Genomic DNA, 18,992 nt, shown 5'->3' with positions numbered 1-18,992 from the left:
TTGGGACTGTCAGAGAGAAGAGTGGCACAAAAAAAGTATATGTGTAGGCTAAACCCATTTGGGTTATTCAACAATATGTTTAGATAATAAAAGCACTGTATACAAGATTGACGTGTGGCATATACAGGTGGTGATGTAAAAAGATGCATGTTTGCTTTTCTTTGGCTGTTACTTGTGCACAAGATATATACAGTATAAACGAAATACTTTCTGTATGTCTATTCCTAAAAAGTATATTGTACTGCATGTGCATTTTATACTAGTATGACTAAAGGATACAGAATCAGAATGATTAAAATTGCTTGTCTGACAATTTTATTTAACAAAATTATTACAAATTTTAGTTATCCTATAATATAAAAATTCATATGCTTCCAATACAGATCACTGTAAAAAAAATTATTTCAGAATGATTACACCTACCATCCAACTTACGACCTGCTTGACTTACGACCACTCGACTTACGACCGTGTTTTTTATGCCAGATTTCTGGGAAATAAACAACTATTTGTGTTGTATACAGTGTTTATCCTAAACCTTACAGTATAAAATACAGTACTAACAACATAAAAAGTAAAGTAAAACATGAAATACCAAAATAAAACAATAAAATAAAGTCATTACAAAAATGTTTTGTTGATATTCAGTAGTAAAGTTCGACTTACGACCATTTCGACTTACGACCATTTCGACTTACGACCGGTTTCTCGGAACCGAACTCGGTCGTAAGTCAGATGGTAGGTGTACAAATAACAAATGTTAATCATTAATAAATGAGCATATTGAATCAAAGACAAAGACAGAGTGCAGCAAGTCTTTTATTTAACCCATAAACTGTCCAAATGTAAATCTACGTTCACTCACGTAGAGCTCTGAATATAGATCTACGTTTGATTTTACATGCTTTATGTAAAAAAAATGTAGATCCACATTCGGAGAGCTAGGCGAGTGAACGTAGATCTACATTTGGACAGTTTAGGGGTTAAAGATGTTCTGGAGCTTTGTCAAAGTACAGACATTCAGTCAAGATCACCATGTTTTAAAGTGCAGAGAGAGCAAGACATCATTAAAGAATCTGCTTATTTTGTTTAGGTATCTTTGATTCTCAAGTTATGCTGAAAAATGTAAAAGAAAAATTACAATTCTATTTACAATACAAATTTTAAAATCATAAATATTTACACAAAAAATTTATAAATTATATTTAACACCCTCAGGCAGCATGAAACTAGTACTATTTTCCTGTAATACTAATATATGTAGAAACAGTACAGGAATGAAGGAATGGAGGTCATTTCATTTTCTCTATTTTTCAAATCTTGATGTATAGATTTATTCCTGCCTTATGAGAAAGTAAACAGGTTACAATGGCAATGATTGTTTGTGTGCATGATTCATATATTCAAATTATTTGCCATCAACTTCATTAACAATGAGCATTGAACTTTCTGCCTCTTCATTTTCTGCTGTTGTCTCTTCATCCGAGTCATAACGTGCACCTGTATCTGGAGGCAGTTCATGAGTTGCCATCATACCAGGTGCTTCACCAAGCCCAGCAATTGCTTGAATGGTTGAGCAAAGATCGGAATACAACTGATGTACCAAACTGCTCATATGAGTAACATCTTTTACCACCACAGGCTTTTCAGGTGGGAGATGAGTGTATAGTCGCTCAGTAGGTACATATTCCCAGGGAGCTAAATGAAGATTAAGTGGTCTCTTTGTAAGCAATGAAAATGCTGGCTGAAGTTCGTAACAGTTCTTGAAGAGAGAAACACGTGCAAATATATAAAGGCCAAGTCTGGCACGTGACATTGCTACAACGAGTCGCCTCACATCCCTAAGGTGACCTACAGCACGTGTCCTAACAAGTGATAGTAGGATGTAGTCATTTTGTTGCCCCTGGTATTTATCAACAGTGCTAATCTTATGAGGGCGTCCAAATAGCGGATTTCGAGCACACCTTTGTTCAACTACATCACGTAGTAACTCTTTCTGGCCATTATAAGTTGTCAGCAATGATATTTTTGAAGCTGGATATCCAATTAGCCGCATATACATATACAGGTGAACCACGTACTCTGCTTCAGCCAAGTTCTGGTAGAAATACTTCCGTGGTTCCGACTCTCCACGTCCTTCAAGGTCATCCACATTAATGAGCTGGTACTCGTAAAATATTCCTGCATTGGCTATGCGATACTCAGGCCACGATATTACATGAGGCAAGTCACCCAAATTTTTATACCTCCAATTATACAAGGCACAAATATAGGGACGTGCACGGCCCTGAGCATCTAGCTGAACAGTTGGAACACCTAATCGAACAAATCTTGTAAATAAGCTCTGTTCACAGTTACTATACTTTTGGAAAGCCATATTCTTTATAACAGGTGGCAGCTGATGATGGTCACCAATCATGACCCATCGCTTAAGTCTGTTCCGTCCATCCTCAGGATTTTGTAGAAGTAATGGAATAAATGTTTCAATTTCTAAAATCTGGGCACTTTCTTCCATTAAAATGTTATCAAACTGAAAACCTAAGTCTACAAGTTCTCGTCGTTTAAGAGCAGCATGTGTACAAGTCATTGCAATAATCTTTGCCTCCTTCACAAGTAAATACCTTGTACGATCAAGGCCACTCCTAAGCATTTCAAATGCACGAAACTCTTTTAGTTGTGTGAATATATTTTCCAGATATCGGAAGCAGCCCTCAGCAATTTCCATGTCTTCTTCATAGCTTTTTTCTTTGAATAATGGCTGTGGTGCATTACTGAAGAAAACATGGAATGGAAACAGGTCATTTATTTGTTGCACATTAACTAGCTTACCAGGAGTGGCAGTAACCTGGCTAATGTAACGCTCCCATCGAGCAAGTACATGCTGCAGAAAAAAATAACCAGCTGTTTCACATGAAGCTCCCATTTCACCAGCTACACCTAGCGACTCCTTGAGGCGTGTTACTTCGTCTAGTAATTCAAGGCGTTTACTCAGAACATAGTTAACACGACCATATCTACTGAAATCTTTCTCTGTTTCCAAAGCCTCTTCACCATGACCTAAACGCAAAAGATGCCGCTCATCAACATCCAGAGCAATGACTTTCTCAAAAAGCTGATTAAGAGCTTGATTTGAATGGGTGACAACAAGAGTACGCTCAGCAGGGTTATTGTGATATATGTTGGAAATTATCTGCACAGCAACATCAGTCTTGCCAGTGCCAGGAGGTCCCACAACCATAGTCAGGCCAGGTTGCATGCCAGAGCGGATAGCTTCCACTTGAGTGGGTGTAAACTGCACTCGATTCTTACGTGGCACAGTGTATGGATAAGGACCTCGACTTGGCACAACATATGGGTCAATATGAATTACTTTGGATTCTTTATTTTCTTCTTCCTCAGCTGGACGTTTAGTTGATTTCTGGTCTTCAAATGTTAATTTAAAAGGCGGTTGCATGCAAGCCTTAGGATTATGATTAATGGTATAGCTTGGGAAGCTTTTCTTAAGATGTTCAAAATCCAAAAAAGTGTCATTGAAATCAAGGGTTGACAAAGCATTTTCTCTGTGTGAATAATGGGCAGCTCCAGGATCACCATATCCAAGAATGATATCTAATAACCAATCAGGAACAACACATTTAGTATTCATTAGGTCACGGATAGTTTCCAAGACGGCTTTGAAGTTGTTTTCTTTAGGTTTTCGTCTCATTAAAACATTGAAAGTTTCATAAACATCTTCACTGCCATCATTGGATTTGATATTGTCCATGTCAATTTTATACTGGTTGCAATCAAGCCAAACACGGAAAGTTCTGGTCTCACCTTTCAACTCTGGCTTGGGCTCAGGACCTTCTTCAATAACCCGGCCATTTTCATCTAGCATGCCCTCCACCTCACATCCACGGATGTACCTGATACCCCATTCATCTGGAAAATATCCCTCAGGATTAGGGTATTCTTTAGGATGCATAAGTGAAAGAAGCAAACATACATCATGTTTCCTCAAAGCTTCCCATTCATTTTTTATTTCTCTTCTTACACTTAGATTAACTGTAATGTCTGCCCGAACTCTTGAGGGCTTATCTTCCCCAACATTGGGCTTAGCGACCTCACATACTGCAAAATTTGCTATGGGCTGTGCCATACGTGCCCACCCTCTGAAGACAACACTTCCATCTTCTGCTGACCATGGGTTCAATCTCATTACGATGTCTTCTATATCCTGACGTATTTCATATGTCGATTCCAATCTAAAAAGGTCAAAGTTTCTCAACAGATAATCATGCAGGGTAAGAAACTGCAGATTCAGCTTGGGTAATGCCAGACAAGCATCCCCAGAAAAATACTCCGATGGAACGATGTTATCATCCCAGATTATCTGTTCTGTAGGATACAGTGGCATGCGATTAATGGCTTCTAATTGCGAAATGCGTCGCTGGTACTTCCAGATAATGGATTCTATCAGATACTTTCTGTTTGATTCATTTTCATCTTCCTTAGGAAGCAGATGAAGTAATTTGCATAGCTTCTGCAAATCGTCATCCTCCAACTGGTCTACATATTGTCTCAATGTTTCTGTATCATCAACTGCAGCTACACTTGAGAAACTGAACTGTGTTAACTGAGAAAAGTTTCTAAAAGTAATGCTCTGCATTTGCTTTACCTTTTTGTAATGACTTTTCATAACATCCAAATCTGAGAGGGGCTGGCCTGTGTTATCATTGATCTCAAACTGACCAAAAACTTTTAATATGTGCAGCAACTGAGAAAACAGCTTCCCCTCTTCCCTGGATGAAAGTGTCGATAATTCACACTTAACAAGCAAGTTGCAAGAATGAAGAAGTGTGTTAAAAAATCTACGTGTGGGTAACTGAGATTCAAGGTCAATCATAAGTTCAAGGAACCTCTCACAGTAATGAACAACATCCTCATTTAGTTCTTCTTCTCCTGCAGGAATAGCTGACAACTTTGTAAGGAACTGTTGCATGAGGGAATACAAAAATTTGGTATCAAAATCAAAATTTTCCAGCTCTACACCATTCAGTTTCTTTCTGTGCCGTGCAGTTCTCTTTAATGCTTTGGACCAATTAGGAAAATCTTTAAGTACAGCTTGTAGCTGGCCTTCAGAAAGGCATTCTAAGATGTTATAAGATACAGTATGACTAATGCCATTGCGTATGAGATCTGTTTCAATGCTGTTATAGAGATGATTAAGAAACACTATCATGTGGGTTTGCTCTTTTTGTGAAAATTTGTTAGTTGTATCTAGGCAAGCTTTCATAAGATGTCGCAGAAAGCTAGCAAAGGGTCCTGGGTGTTTCACAAAAGAATCCCAAGCAGGAACACGCTCACGAAATTTTTCATTAACCAATATGATGACTGACATGAGGTGTGATGCTGTAGCATTCTCGGAATAGTTTGGCCAGATGTAGTTTTCAAGATACTGGCTCAATTCTAACACAACGATGCGCCGGGTAGCAAAATCAGTTGCTCTGACTTCACTTTCATAAACATCATCAATCACTTGGGGGTCAAATGGAAGATGAGACTCCTTGGTATCTGGAGACCAGTACTGCTGTGCAAGGAATGTCACACGATCAGCGCTGATTTGTTCAACTGTAAGTCCCTTCATTCTTAGTAGTCTTCATCAAATATACCCTTCAACTTTATGCTGCTTCCCTGAAATAATAAATATGATAACAAATTAATGCCAGTATAGATCATTCAACATACTGCTGTAAATATAAAATACAAACTACTGTACTACACTTGTACTTTACAATGTATCTTTTTGCATGAAATATCTGCAAGAACGGCTAAGTTTGTCAGCATTGCAAAATGTTTATATCAAAATCAACACCCATTCTAAAAATAAAAATATAAACATTGCAGGAAAAATTTCCAGACAAATGAAACAAACACTTTTGCACAGTATGTATATAGGTCTAAGAAGCAAGGGAAATACATTGGCAGTGCTTAGTGTACTTCTGCAGCTTTAGCCATCCTGGCATGGGAAATCCCTGCCAGAGTATCACAAGGCAAAGATAAAGACCATAATTACCCCTCCATCATGAAAAAATGTCTGCCCTCAGAGGGGTCTTGAGCTACAATGTAAAAATATCCTAAACCATTCTAACTTATTAAACCGAAAAAAAAAAAATTAAAATAGGATCATTCCCATAACTACTCTCCTAGGCCAGTGTATGTGGAGTGGAATATTGGGCAATTTTTCAGTGAGTAATTTTGTATTTTAACACAATGGCTGTCTCCCTCTGAGGCAGGGTGACCTGGAAAAGAAGAAACATAAAGCTTTTCTTCATTTTACATTTAGTAATTCCTCACACATATTTCTTTTTATTAACACATCGGCCGTTTCTCACCAAGGTAGGGTGGCCCAAAAAAAGAAAAACTTTCGCCATCATTTACTCCATCACTGTCTCGCCAGAGGCGTGCTTACACTGCAGTTATAAAACTGCAACATTAACACCCCTCCACCCCTCTTTCAGAGTGCAGGCACTGTACTTCCCATCTCCAGGACTCAAATCCGGCCTGCTGGTTTCCCTAAATCCCTTCATAAATGTTACCTTCCTCACACTCCAACAGCATGTCAAGTCCTAAAAACCATTTGTCTCCATTTGTTATGGGTTATGCTCGACATTTTTTATCCTCTGCTCCACATGAGTATGCATCTTCAGTGTCAATTCCACCACTGTCCTTAATGTACTGGAAGGCATAGTCCATAAGGTCCACCATTTCAACCATTATTACCACATGTACTTGGCAGAACAGTTAATCAGGTTCTGCTCAGAGAGGCTCACCAGTTTACCAGTCTGGAGGAAGTGTATGCAGACTCCTGCTCAGGGACTAACTTATTAGCTGGTGTGTCAGAAGTGTATGCTGACTCCTGCTCAGGGACTAGCTTAGTAGACCGAGGCTAGTGTCATTAGTGTATGCCTTGGGGTTCAGACGAGCCGCTCCACTATGCCTCCTCTCAGCTGAGCCACAACACAAGTTGCTGGAGCAACGACTCAGACAGTAACAGAGACAGGAAGACAATCGCTGGCTCACACATGAAAGCACATGTTGCTTGCCATGAATGCCTCTGACAAGCCAGACTTAAACAGTGACTCCCCCAGCATAAACATCCTATCAAGAGCACTGTTAATGTCTCTTCAAGTGACAGTAGTTTGACCACACCTTTACTATTTCCTTAGGCAAATTCTTTTGAAGAATTCTCTGGGGTGTCACTCGTGACTGTAGCGTGTTACCCGTGACTGTACTCTCCAAGAGTAACCCTTACAGTTTTGCCTCATCTCCACTCAACACCCATTCCAGAGGGCCAGAGGTGATAAAAAAATGTCAGGCATGACCCATAACACCATTCGCCCCCTTGATTATAATAATAATAATAATCCTATCTAACATGCTCATGCATGCTTGCTGGAAGTCCAAGCCCCTCGTACATAAAACCTCCTTTACCTCCACACACACATACAGGCATAATAGTGCTAAATTTAAAAAAGTAGCAACTGAAGACAAATCTAACATTTTGGTTGTTCTTTCATGTGCATACATGGTAATTAATTAAGGAAGGGCTTCAGTTAGGCCAACTGGGCAATATACATTATTTCCTCCATCCTGTGATATGATCCATTGCTACTTACGCAGCTACTGTGGAAGTGCCATTCACCCGAGAAGAAACTCTCATCCAGACTCGTAACCCTAAGGGTTAATAACTCCAGATAACCCCAAAAAATCAAGCAATATGGCTTGTTTCCATTAGTATCCTTTATATTTCTTCACCCAGGATGAGACCCGCAACACCGGAATGAGTTACCAATTTACTAAAAGTTACCTGTGAAAATAAATACAGTATAAAATTTATTTACTAAACGTTACCTGGAGTAGGCACAAATTTGTGAAAAAATATAGTTCGACAAGGATTTTTTTGTAAACCCATACTGGTAATATTCACAACATTCTCTTTATATAATAACACTACTTAACATAACAATTCATATCTTTATGATGAAGTCAATTTGCCATCCAGTGAGTGGCTATTTCAGTTCAATACAGAGCTTATAAATTGGAGACAGTAGACGAGGTAATCAATGTGTCTCAGCCTTGAAGGTGATGAAGCTGGAGACAGTGAGACATTTATTAGGTACATTTAGTGGGTATTATTATTATAATCAAGGGGGAAGCGCTAAACCCAGAGGATTATACTTACTTACAAACTATGATGGCCAGAACGCTCACTCCGAAGATACATTCTTAAAAAAAATGTCCTAAATATTGCATACCTGCCTTTATTTCACATGTTGAATTCATCACCATGAACAGCGAGACCCCAGACACCTTCCTCCTCATAAATATTACAAAAATCATCACACTACATAAATATTTACCTGATTATATCAAACATCACCGGTAATATTCCTTCCCTTGTTTGTTAGGGGATTATAGGGCCGCCACAACTAGTGTCGTATTGAACCCTTTGTACTCTCTTATTTATGGTTCCAGGGGGTTGATTCACAGCTCCTGGCCCCGCCTCTGCTGGTCGCTATTAGGTCCATACTCTCCCTGCTCCAAGAGCCTTATCGTATCTCTTCTTAAAGCTGTGTATGGATCCTGCCTCTACTAAGTTTATCGTACATTGTGTAAATTAACTTGAATAAGCCATAAAAAAGTTTAGGATGACTAACACCTAGGTACCTACCTACTGCTAGGTGAACAGGGACAGTAGGTGTGACTAACACCCAGGTACCTACCTACTGCTAGGTGAACAGGGACAGTAGGTGTGACTAACACCCAGGTACCTACCTACTGCTAGGTGAACAGGGACAGTAGGTGTGACTAACACCCAGGGTTCCTACTTAATGCTAGGTGAACAGGGACAGCAGGTGTAAGGAAACATGTCCAACGTTTCACAACGTGAGAAAGGGATACCTCTCTCACATCATTGAGGTAGAGGAGGATGAAGTAAAGGTAAACAGGGATACTTTTCTCACATCATTGAGGTAGAGGAGGATGAAGTAAAGGTAAACAGGGATACCTTTCTCACATCATTGAGGTAGAGGAGGATGAAGTAAAGGTAAACAGGGATACCTTTCTCACATCATTGAGGTAGAGGAGGATGAAGTAAAGGTAAACAGGGATACCTTTCTCACATCATTGAGGTAGAGGAGGATGAAGTAAAGGTAAACAGGGATACCTTTCTCACATCATTGAGGTAGAGGAGGATGAAGTAAAGGTAAACAGGGATACCTTTCTCACATCATTGAGGTAGAGGAGGATGAAGTAAAGGTAAACAGGGATACCTTTCTCACATCATTGAGGTAGAGGAGGATGAAGTAAAGGTAAACAGGGATACCTTTCTCACATCATTGAGGTAGAGGAGGATGAAGTAAAGGTAAACAGGGATACCTGGAGGATGAAGTAAAGGTAAACAGGGATACCTTTCTCACATCATTGAGGTAGAGGAGGATGAAGTAAAGGTAAACGGGGATACCTTTCTCACATCATTGAGGTAGAGGAGGATGAAGTAAAGGTAAACAGGGATACCTTTCTCACATCATTGAGGTAGAGGAGGATGAAGTAAAGGTAAACAGGGATACCTTTCTCACATCATTGAGGTAGAGGAGGATGAAGTAAAGGTAAACAGGGATACCTTTCTCACATCATTGAGGTAGAGGAGGATGAAGTAAAGGTAAACAGGGATACCTTTCTCACATCATTGAGGTAGAGGAGGATGAAGTAAAGGTAAACAGGGATACCTTTCTCACATCATTAAGGTAGAGGAGGATGAAGTAAAGGTAAACAGGGATACCTTTCTCACATCATTAAGGTAGAGGAGGAGGAAGCAAAGGGATACAGGGAAATCTTTCTTAAATGGGGTCATTGAAGAGGGTTTTAATTTTCATAAAATTATTCTAAAACAATGACAATTTATCTATCAGTAGATAACAACATAAAAAACAGATCTATTATCTTATTATTTATCACACACAAAAGCGTTAAACTCGCATGGGCTACGGATTAGAATGCAAATCAGCTGATTGGGTGAAAAGAGAATCTAAAGTTCTCGCAATTAAACCCAAGTCATTAATTTATAATGGGGAAATTCCCTCTCTGCATGATACCTCGTGTATTCATTTATAATAAGCTCTTGATATATTGTTCTATGGTATTTTTTAGCTATAATATAATATAGCCGGGGAGAGTGCTGGCTGAGGTTGTAGTTGACTCTCGTTGTGACGGCCTCAAAATGAGAGAATTTTGTGATTTTTGTTAAATTTTGAGTTGATGGGGCAGTGGACACGTGTGCAACATGGTAATAATGCGTATGAGGGGCCCGCATAGTGGGCAAAACTGGATTTTCAGGCTGTCACTTTGATATATATGTTTGTCTTCACGGCAAGTGGAAAGTTTTGGGAGGAATTCATTATTAATCTTAAATTTATTAATATATGCCGTACTCGGGGATATGCCGGTGAAAGGTTCTTGATCCAAGGGAGAGGGGCTATCCTCCTCTTTCCTGGATTAAGCCCGATTGCCCCCCCCATTCCCCATGTACTAAGACTCATAGGGGCTTAACTTCCCCAGATATTATCTTCATTGTAGAATAATTAGAAAATATTATAACCTTTATATTATAATAATAAGGTAAAAGGACCCCAATGGAAATAAGTCACTCTGTCTGACTTTTTTGGGTTATCCCAGGTTCTCTACACATATGCTGCTATGTATGATAATTCTATGTAACTGTATTTGTGTATACCTGAATAAATTTACTTACTTCCCCATGTATATCATTGTAATTATTTAATTTAGAAATACTTTTGCTCTACGGATTACACATTTTACTTGAATATAATTATAATAAAAATATATACTTAATTTAGTGACTTATGGAGCCCAGGAAATTACACTGCTTAACCTTAGGATATATACACAGGTGTTGCAATAATCGTGAATAAGCGATAAAAGATGCAAAATGACGATAGGATGAGTTGAATGATAGCTCTAGGCCTTTCGTGTTGCAATCATCGTATCAGGCCCTTGCACTGTTGACCTGGTGGCTAAAGCTCTTGCTTCACATGGCGAGGGGTCTGGGTTTGATTCCCAGCAAGGGTAGAAACATTGAGCGTGTTTCTTTACACTGGTTGCCTATGTTCCCCATCAGTAAAATAGGTACCTGGGAGTTAATCGACTGGTGTGGGTCGCATCCTGGGACAAAACTGACCTAATTTGCCTGAAATGCTCAGCATATCTGGGAATCCCCAAGACCCATGCATGTCAGGAGAATTGATAGGGAACAATGTAGTAAAGAAAGCGAATGCTAGACTGAAGTTCCTGTATAGACAAGCACAGTGTCTACCTACTGATGCTCGCAGGACCCTATGTCTAGCCCTTATACAATGCCATATGGATTACGCTTGCTCTTCATGGTACTCTGCCTTGACAAAAAAACTGAAAGATAGACTGCAAATCACCCAGAACAAAATCGTAAGATTCATCCTGGGGCTGGGACCAAGAGAACATGTAGGCCAGGATAAATTACAGCAGTTGGATATGCTGAATGTTGAAGACAGAGTAAAACAACTGAAGCTAAATCATGTTTATAAAATTGCTCACAAACAGTGTCCAGAATATCTTGCTGTCAATTTTGTCAAGGTTGGGAACCAAAGCAATCATAGTACTAGGGGGAGAGAACACAACTTTGTAGTAGCCACAGTCATTGGCCAGGCATCAAACACCTTTTATTGTACAGCAATAAAGGAATGGAACAGACTGCCTACAGATGTCAAAGCCAGTCATAGCATGAACCAGTTCAAGAAGAGTGCCAAAAGGTGTCTGATGAATGTAGCTACAGAAAAGGAGGGGAATGATTTTCTACTTTTTAGCTAACATACGTGTAAATTTTACCTTATTCCTAGTAATGACCCTCGTATTGTAGATAGTCTTAATGACCCTCGTGTAGTAGATAGTCTTTTTAGTATGATAATAAGATGTACCTGGAGACCTGGAGAGAGTTCCGGGGGTCAACGCCCCCGCGGCCCGGTCTGTATAATAATAAGGTAAAAGGACCCCAATGGAAATAAGTCACTCTGTCTGACTTTTTTGGGTTATCCTAGGTTCTCTACACATATGCTGCTATGTATGATAATTCTATGTAACTGTATTTGTATGCTGCTATGTATGATAATTCTATGTAACTGTATTTGTGTATACCTGAATAAACTTACTTACTAGCTTTCTATATAGTAGTATGTCATTGATGTCAGCTATGGTCTGGATACCTTGTACATGTACTTGTAGAAATAAAGAAATAAATGTGTGTGAAGGACAGGTAGAGTTGTTCAGGGGAACAACTCCCTTGAACCAATTTACCTGGATTTCCTACTCATTTCTGCAACATTGCAAACTCCTAATGATGCGTTGATTGTGATACAAAAGGCCTAGAACTATCATTCAGCTCCCCCTGCAGTTATTTCCAAACAAAGGTATACCTGGAGGGTTTTACTGGGGTCAACCAGGCTGTTACTGCTGGCCGCATGTAAACTAATAAATGAACCACAACCCCGCTGGTCAGGAACTGACTTTAGGTGCCTGTCCAGCTCTCTCTTGAAGACAGCCAGGGGTCTGTTGGAAATCCCCCTTATCTGTGCTGGGAGGCAGTTAAACAGTCTTGGGCCCCTGACATGTATTGTGCTGTCTCTTAGTGTACTCATTACATCCCTTCTTTTCATTGGGGAGGTGTTGCACTGCTTGCCGAGTCTTTTGTTTTTGTAGGGAGTGATTTCCATGTGCAGATTTGGAACTAGTCTCTAGGATTTTCCGAGCTAATGTTATCTTTTATCTTTCTCGCCTGCATTCATAGAAGTACAGTGGACCCCCGGTTAACGAACTTTTTTCATTCCAGTAGTATGTTCAGGTGCCAGTACTGACCGAATTTTTTCCCATAAGGAATATTGTGAAATAGATTAGTCCATTTCAGACCCCCAAACATACACGTACAAAAGCACTTACATAAATACACTTACATAATTGGTCGCATTTGGAGGTGATCGTTAAGCGGGGGTCCACTGTACAAGTCAAGAGGCTTCAACCATTCCTGGTAATGGTACTTTATTGTACTTATTCATGCAGTGAAAGTTCTCTGTATATTCTCCAGGTCTTCAGTTTTGCCTGTCTTGAAAGGGGCCATTAGAGTACAGCAATATTCCAACCTAGAGAAAACATGTGACTTGAAAGGAATCATCATTGATTTGGCATCCCTAGTTTTGAAGGTTCTCATAATACATCCTATCATTTTCCTAGCAGTTGTGGTAGAGACATTGTTGTGATGTTGGAAAGTGAGATACTCTGACATTATCACTCTCAGGTCCTTCACATTAGTTTTTCGCTCTGCTATGTGGTTAGAATTTGTTTTATACTCCGATCCAGTTTTTATTTCCTTGAGTATTCCATAGCGGAGTAATTGAAATTTTTCTTCATTGAACTTATTGTTTTCTGATTTCCATTTGGAATGTTCTCGGTGGATGACACTGTCATTCAAATTCTGGTTTTGTCAGCAAATGAGGACATGATGCTATGGTTTACATCTGCCTATGTCAGATATGAGGATGAGGAAAAGGATGGGAGCGAGTACTGTACCTTGTGGAACAGAGCTGTTTACTGTAGCTGCCACTTACTTGATTCTGTTTACTATTACTCTTTCTACTGTTTGTTAGGAAGTTATAGATCTAACTACCTGCTTTTCGTGCTATTCCTTTGTTATGCATTTTGTATGCTATTACACCATGATTGTACTTGTTAAAGGCTTTTGCAAAATCTCTGTATACTACATCTCCATTCTGTTTGTCTTCCAGTGCATTCAAGACCATGTCATAGTGGTCCAGTAGTTGCGAGAGGCAGGAGTGAACTGCTCTAAATCTGTGCTACCCTGGGTTGTGTAATTGTTGGGTATCCAAGTGGTTGGCAATCTTGCTTCTTAGAACCCTATCATAGATTATTATGATGGCGGGACATTAGTGCTGTCGGTCTGTAATTCTTTGCAGTTGCTTTACTCCCACCTTTGTGGAGTAGGGCTATATCCATTATTTCTCTTAAGTGTATATATGCTGAGAATTTACTTTAAACCTTATTTTAGAGATTAAAGTATTCTTGTTTTGTGCAGTTGATAGACTGTAAGTTACTTTCTTTGTCTTTTTTGGATTATCCTAGGTAATTTGCTCATATGTATGTTACTATGTATGGTAATTGTAATCTCCAAAATTTGTTTAACTGTACTTATGTGTACCTGTACCTAAATAAACTTATGTATTTACACTAAAGTACAGTAGGACCCCCATATCTGTGGGAGATAAGTTCCAAGGACCTGCTGTGGATACTGAAACTACAGATAGTAGCAAACCCTGTATATAAGTCCTATATACATACACCTATTATAAAGTTTAGTTGATAAATTATGCATAGTAAGTGGAAAAGCACTTCATGGCTTCTCTTAGGCATTGAAGAACTGCCAGCTTCCATACTTTCATGCTTGGGGGCCATAATTATGCAAAATTAAGACTTATTTTTGGGCTACAGTAAACGGTGGATAACTGAAACTGCTGCTACTGAATCAGTGGATATGGGGGTTCTACTGTATAGCTAAAAAATTCTCAGTTTGTTCATTGGAGCCATGGTGTTTCACTCAGAGTAATAAAAAAATCCACAGTTGTGGTGATTGTTGCCTCAGGGGAGGGCCCTTGATGCCAGTGAGGGGCTCTTGATCCAAGGAATTGGACCTGCCCTCCCCTTCCTTGGATTGAACCTGAAAGCCGCCCATTCCCTCAGGTGCTGTATGATCCCTATGGGTTTAGTTCCCTCCTTGATGCTGGTAAGGGGCTTTTAATCTAATTAATTGGACCTGTGCTTCAATTCCTAGGGGGTTTACTGCTTTCCATTGACTTTAATTTACCATTTAACAGGTTAGTGTGTTGCTCAGGAAATATATTTGCTTATTTATTTTTTTTAAGGAATGAATTTTCTTTGAGTAAAATCTTCTTTGAAAAAAGTGGTACAGTGTACTAAAAAGTTTATAGACCATGGGACATGGAGAATAAAATGAAATCTTATTCCCTTTGGGTCATCCTCATTTTGAATGTCATTTATTTATGACTGGTACTTGTTCATTTGCTTCTAGACTCATTTAGGCACTCTTTGTATGTACTGTACATATAGTGTACTATTACGTAATTGTTTCCAGGCAGTGATTGTAGATCCTGTATATCATTTTTGAACATAAGGGTTTCTGATAAAGAGCATTTTGCATGTTCAGTTTTTTTTTTTTTTTTTCTTTCTTTTTTTCTTTTTTTTTTTTTTGGCATGACTTATGGTTACAGGTTGTACTCTTTAATAAAATCCACTGAGTTTTAATTTTTCTTTTATTTAAATAGGATTATGATGAGAGCAGCTTGTCTTTGGGCAGACGTTCAAGTAAAATTCCTCCGCCAGTGCCAAAAAAGAAACCCAGGAAAGATGTTGTTACTGTTTCAGAACTTAGATGTAACACAGGCTCTCAAGAATCATTACTCTCCGACTCCTTCCTTGATATTCCAGTCGACGAGTTAATTTTGTGTGATGACTTAACAAGATTACCAATTTTGTATGATGATATAGGTAAGTTCACAGCAAAATTGTTATTGATTTGTAACACATTGTCCATGTTCCACCTAGTAGGGTAACCCAATAAAGTTAACTCTCACTGTCACTCGATATCTGTATTGTCTGAGGTGCAGTCATTAATATTCAAATGACCATAACAAATATAAAGGCACGATGCCATTACTGGAGCACTACACAGATAACCCGCACATAGGAAACAGAAACTAATGATGATGTTTCGCTCCGACTTGGACCAGTTAATAGTCCAAGGTCAACTGAAACATCAAAGCACCTTACTTGAAGGGACATGAAAGTACTATATTAGGTTACTGTTAGTGTTCAGGACATGATCAAAAATATTTTCACCTAATGATGGATCTGTAACTAGCTGATGACCCTTGTAGATTTAGCACTTCTGTTTTTATTATAATAATAGTGTGTTGAAAGAAAGAAAGAAAGAATTTGTAACTAGGTGATATAGGAAGTTTCTATTGGTAATATTAATCAGTTTATTAGCTTTTTGTTCCTATTGATATTTGGGTTATTGAAATCTCCAGAATTACTGACTTAAATTTGTCATTTAAAATTGTGTGGTTTCCTTGACTATTTTGAAAGTTCAAACTTCATTTTACCCTTGAAGGAGGTGCTTGCTACTAATAAGGGATCTTGGTCCAAGGAAATGAACTTACCTTCCCCTTCCTTGGATTGAACCTGATTGCCTCTCATTTCCCAGGTGCTTTTGAACCCTGTGGGTTTAACACTTCCCCCTAATTAAAATAATAATAAAAAATATAAAGAAAGAAATATTCTTCATTCCATCTTTCCTTGATGTTAGATCAAATTTCTCCCTCAGGAGGTTCCTTGATGCAAGGGGCTCTTGATCTAGTTAATTAGACCTGTGCTTATTTTCTGGATTTTGAATCTAAATGCCTCCCATTTCCCCAAGTACTTTATGACCCTTGTGGGTTTAGTGCTCACCCCATCCAAATGTAATACGTACTAATAATATTAATTGATCTCATTTCAGCAAATGAGCAATTACAGTTATTTGTATATGCTTATATTATGCTACACACATATTCATTCATATATACAGCACAATTAGCTTAGCCATTAGTTAAAGGAGATGCTTAATAACTGTGCATATTACAATGATAATTTTTGGTAAGGTTATTGAAACATCACTGAGGGATGACTAGTGACCTGTGATACAACCTACAATGTTGTTAGTCCAGTTAAGTAAAAAATTATAAGTATTTTATTTTTCTTGTACAATTTAATGGTTAGCATGTTATTTGGTTTCTAGTTCTAGAGTGTGTGTGCTTAAGATATTGTGAGAGACTTTTCTACACCTGGGCTGGTCCAACACTGGTAGCAGCTAACCCATGCCGTCTAGTTGACTACCTTTATACATCTTCGCAGATAAAACATCATCATAATCAGGTTAAGGTGAGATACTTTATACTGCTTAGGTTGATATTATGTGAAGATTGGTATGGTGCTGCATACCTTCATCAAGGTTGCCCTAGGCAAGAGTGGGGTTTCCATACTATTACACGTTAGTTGATAGCCAGACTCAGTGGTCCTCACCTTGACTTATAGAGCAGCACAGTCCACTATGTCATGCTATCTTTGTAATATGAAATTTCTACCCTTATACCCTTGGTGCTGGTGAAGGTCTCTTAATCCAAGGAATTAGAGCTACTCATCCCTTCCTAGTCATGCGATTGGATGATATGCACCTGTATTTTTCTTTAAATAACTATAGTATGTATTTAGTAACGGTTTAACACATATTTTAGTATTAACTATGGTATTTAGATGGCATCCTTTACAAACTGTTTATCTCATTCATTTCAATTTTATGTTTCGTCAGGGGAAAATCAGGATCATAAATAGACCTTTTAAGTCTCTTATTTTTTTTTTTTTTCCAACAAGTCAGCCATTTCCCACCGAGGCAGGGTGACCCCAAAAAAAGAAAGAAAATCCCCAAAAAGAAAATACTTTCATCATCATTCAACACTTTCACCACACTCACACTATCACTGTTTTTGCAGAGGTGCTCAGAATACAACAGCTTAGAAGCATATACGTATAAAGATACACAACATATCCCTCCAAACTGCCAATATCCCAAACCCCTCCTTTAAAGTGCAGGCATTGTACTTCCCATTTCCAGGACTCAAGTCCGACCGACTATATGAAAATAACCGGTTTCCCAGAATTTATTATTTTTTTATTATCACACTGGCCGATTCCCACCAAGGCAGGGTGGCCTGAAAAAGAAAAACTTTCACAATCATTCACTCCATCACTGTCTTGCCAGAAGGGTGCTTTACACTAGTTTTTAAACTGCAACATTAACACCCCTCCTTCAGAGTGCAGGCACTGTACTTCCCATCTCCAGGACTCAAGTCTGGTCTGCCGGTTTCCCTGAACCCCTTCATAAATGTTACTTTGCTCACACTCCAACAGCACATCAAGTATTAAAACCCATTTGTCTCCATTCACTCCTATCAAACACGCTCACGCATGCCTGCTGGAAGTCCAAGCCCCTCGCGCACAAAACCTCCTTTACCCCCTCCCTCCAACCTTTCCTAGGCCGACCCCTACCCCGCCTTCCTTCCACTACAGACTGATACACTCTTGAAGTCATTCTGTTTCGCTCCATTCTCTCTACATGTCCGAACCACCTCACCAACCCTTCCTCAGCCCTCTGGACAACAGTTTTGGTAATCCCGCACCTCCTCCTAACTTCCAAACTACAAATTCTCTGCATTATATTCACACCACACATTGCCCTCAGACATGACATCTCCACTGCCTCCAGCCTTCTCCTCGCTGCAACATTCATCACCCATGCTTCACACCCATGTAAGAGCGTTGGTAAAACTATACTCTCGTACATTCCCCTCTTTGCCTCCAAGGACAAAGTTCTTTGTCTCCACAGACTCCTAAGTGCACCACTCACCCTTTTCCCCTCATCAATTCTATGATTCACCTCATCTTTCATAGACCCATCCACTGACACATCCACTCCCAAATATCTGAATACATTCACCTCCTCCATACTCTTTCCCTCCAATCTGATATCCAATCTTTCATCACCTAATCTTTTTGTTATCCTCATAACCTTACTCTTTCCTATATTCACTTTTAATTTTCTTCTTTTGCATACCCTACCAAATTCATCCACCAATCTCTGCAACTTCTCTTCAGAATCTCCCAAGAGCACAGTGTCATCAGCAAAGAGCAACTGTGACAACTCCCACTTTGTGTGTGATTCTTAATCTTTTAACTCCACGCCTCTTGCCAAGACCCTCGCATTTACTTCTCTTACA

At 39.1% G+C, this 18,992-nt stretch overlaps 2 protein-coding genes across 5 annotated transcripts in view; one reads left to right on the top strand and one right to left on the bottom strand.

Moving 5' to 3' along the window:
• Positions 1-292: 292 nt before the first annotated feature.
• Positions 293-8,535, bottom strand: LOC128698207 (RNA helicase aquarius). 2 transcript variants are annotated; one of them, XM_053790348.2, is made up of 3 exons: positions 8,406-8,470; positions 7,662-7,852; positions 293-5,676 (listed from the first exon to the last, which is right to left on the bottom strand). In XM_053790348.2, exon 3 carries the CDS (start codon positions 5,627-5,629, stop codon positions 1,409-1,411), a length of 4,221 nt encoding a protein of 1,406 aa, XP_053646323.1. In that variant the 5' UTR covers positions 5,630-5,676; positions 7,662-7,852; positions 8,406-8,470; the 3' UTR covers positions 293-1,408. The 2 variants fall into 2 exon arrangements, with proteins under 2 accessions (XP_053646323.1, XP_053646322.1); XM_053790347.2 differs by lacking the exon at positions 7,662-7,852 and having other exon boundaries at positions 8,406-8,535.
• Positions 8,536-10,208: 1,673 nt separating this feature from the next.
• Positions 10,209-18,992, top strand: part of LOC128698208 (unconventional myosin-XIX) — a 59,259-nt gene continuing 50,475 nt past the window's right edge. For all 3 annotated transcript variants that reach the window (XR_008408436.2, XM_053790350.2, XM_053790349.2), the window contains exons 1-3: positions 10,209-10,330; positions 15,444-15,666; positions 16,958-17,100. Coding sequence is in view for 2 of the 3 variants with exons in the window: in XM_053790350.2 (XP_053646325.2) it covers positions 10,328-10,330; positions 15,444-15,666; positions 16,958-17,100 (369 nt within the window). In the remaining variant the exon portion in view is untranslated. The remainder of the gene's footprint in view (positions 10,331-15,443; positions 15,667-16,957; positions 17,101-18,992) is intronic.

This window comes from Cherax quadricarinatus, chromosome 63 (genome assembly GCF_038502225.1).
Source record: "Cherax quadricarinatus isolate ZL_2023a chromosome 63, ASM3850222v1, whole genome shotgun sequence".
Classification (NCBI taxonomy): Eukaryota; Metazoa; Arthropoda; class Malacostraca; order Decapoda; family Parastacidae; genus Cherax; species Cherax quadricarinatus.
This window is presented reverse-complemented; position numbering and strand designations above follow the sequence as displayed.